The 596-nt window shown below is 66.8% G+C and overlaps 1 protein-coding gene across 1 annotated transcript in view; it reads left to right on the top strand.

Moving 5' to 3' along the window:
* FAM199X (family with sequence similarity 199, X-linked) overlaps positions 1-596 on the top strand; it is a 21,968-nt gene continuing 21,372 nt past the window's right edge. The window contains exon 1 of the mRNA XM_006908295.2: positions 1-390. Coding sequence (XP_006908357.1) covers positions 194-390 — 197 coding nt within the window. The 5' untranslated portion in view covers positions 1-193. The remainder of the gene's footprint in view (positions 391-596) is intronic.

Below are 596 nucleotides of genomic sequence, written 5' to 3'. Positions count from 1 at the left end.
GGGTTGCCGTGGCCTGGAGCAGCGTCGTTGGCACTCCTGGGACAGCGACTGGCAGACGCGCTCAGCCTGCTAGGGAGCTGCAGCGGGCACACCCCGGCGCTGCGGCGACAGGGATAGGTTAGAGTGAGGGCAAGGGCGGTCGCGGGAGCAGCCCGGGGCCAGAGAGGGAGCCCGAGCCCTGCCGTCTCCAGCCATGTCCGACGAGGCATCGGCCACCACTTCGTACCAGAAGTTTCTGACCCCGGAGGAGCCCTTCCCGCTTTTGGGACCCCCTCGCGGGCTGGGCACCTGCCCGAGCGAGGAGCCGGGCTGCCTAGACATCAGCGACTTCGGCTGCCAGCTGTCCTCTTGCCATCGCACCGACCCGCTCCATCGCTTCCACACCAACAGGTACAAACTGCTGCTGGGGACAGAGGCGGATTACCCACACCCCTGTCTCAAGCCGGGGATCACCGGGTCGCCCAAGAGCCTGGCGCTCCGCCCTGGGTCTGTGCTTCTGTTCGCCCCCTCCCCCATCTTTCTCTCCGACCGCTGCTCATTCCCGGGCTCTTTCGTTCTCCCTGTTTTCACCCCTGCCCTCCTGATTCCTTTCGGCC

The sequence above is a fragment of the Pteropus alecto genome, unplaced genomic scaffold, assembly GCF_000325575.1.
Source record: "Pteropus alecto unplaced genomic scaffold, ASM32557v1 scaffold93, whole genome shotgun sequence".
Taxonomy (NCBI): Eukaryota; Metazoa; Chordata; class Mammalia; order Chiroptera; family Pteropodidae; genus Pteropus; species Pteropus alecto.
The sequence above is the reverse complement of the archived record's forward strand: the minus strand, read 5'-3'. Positions and strand labels throughout refer to the sequence as shown.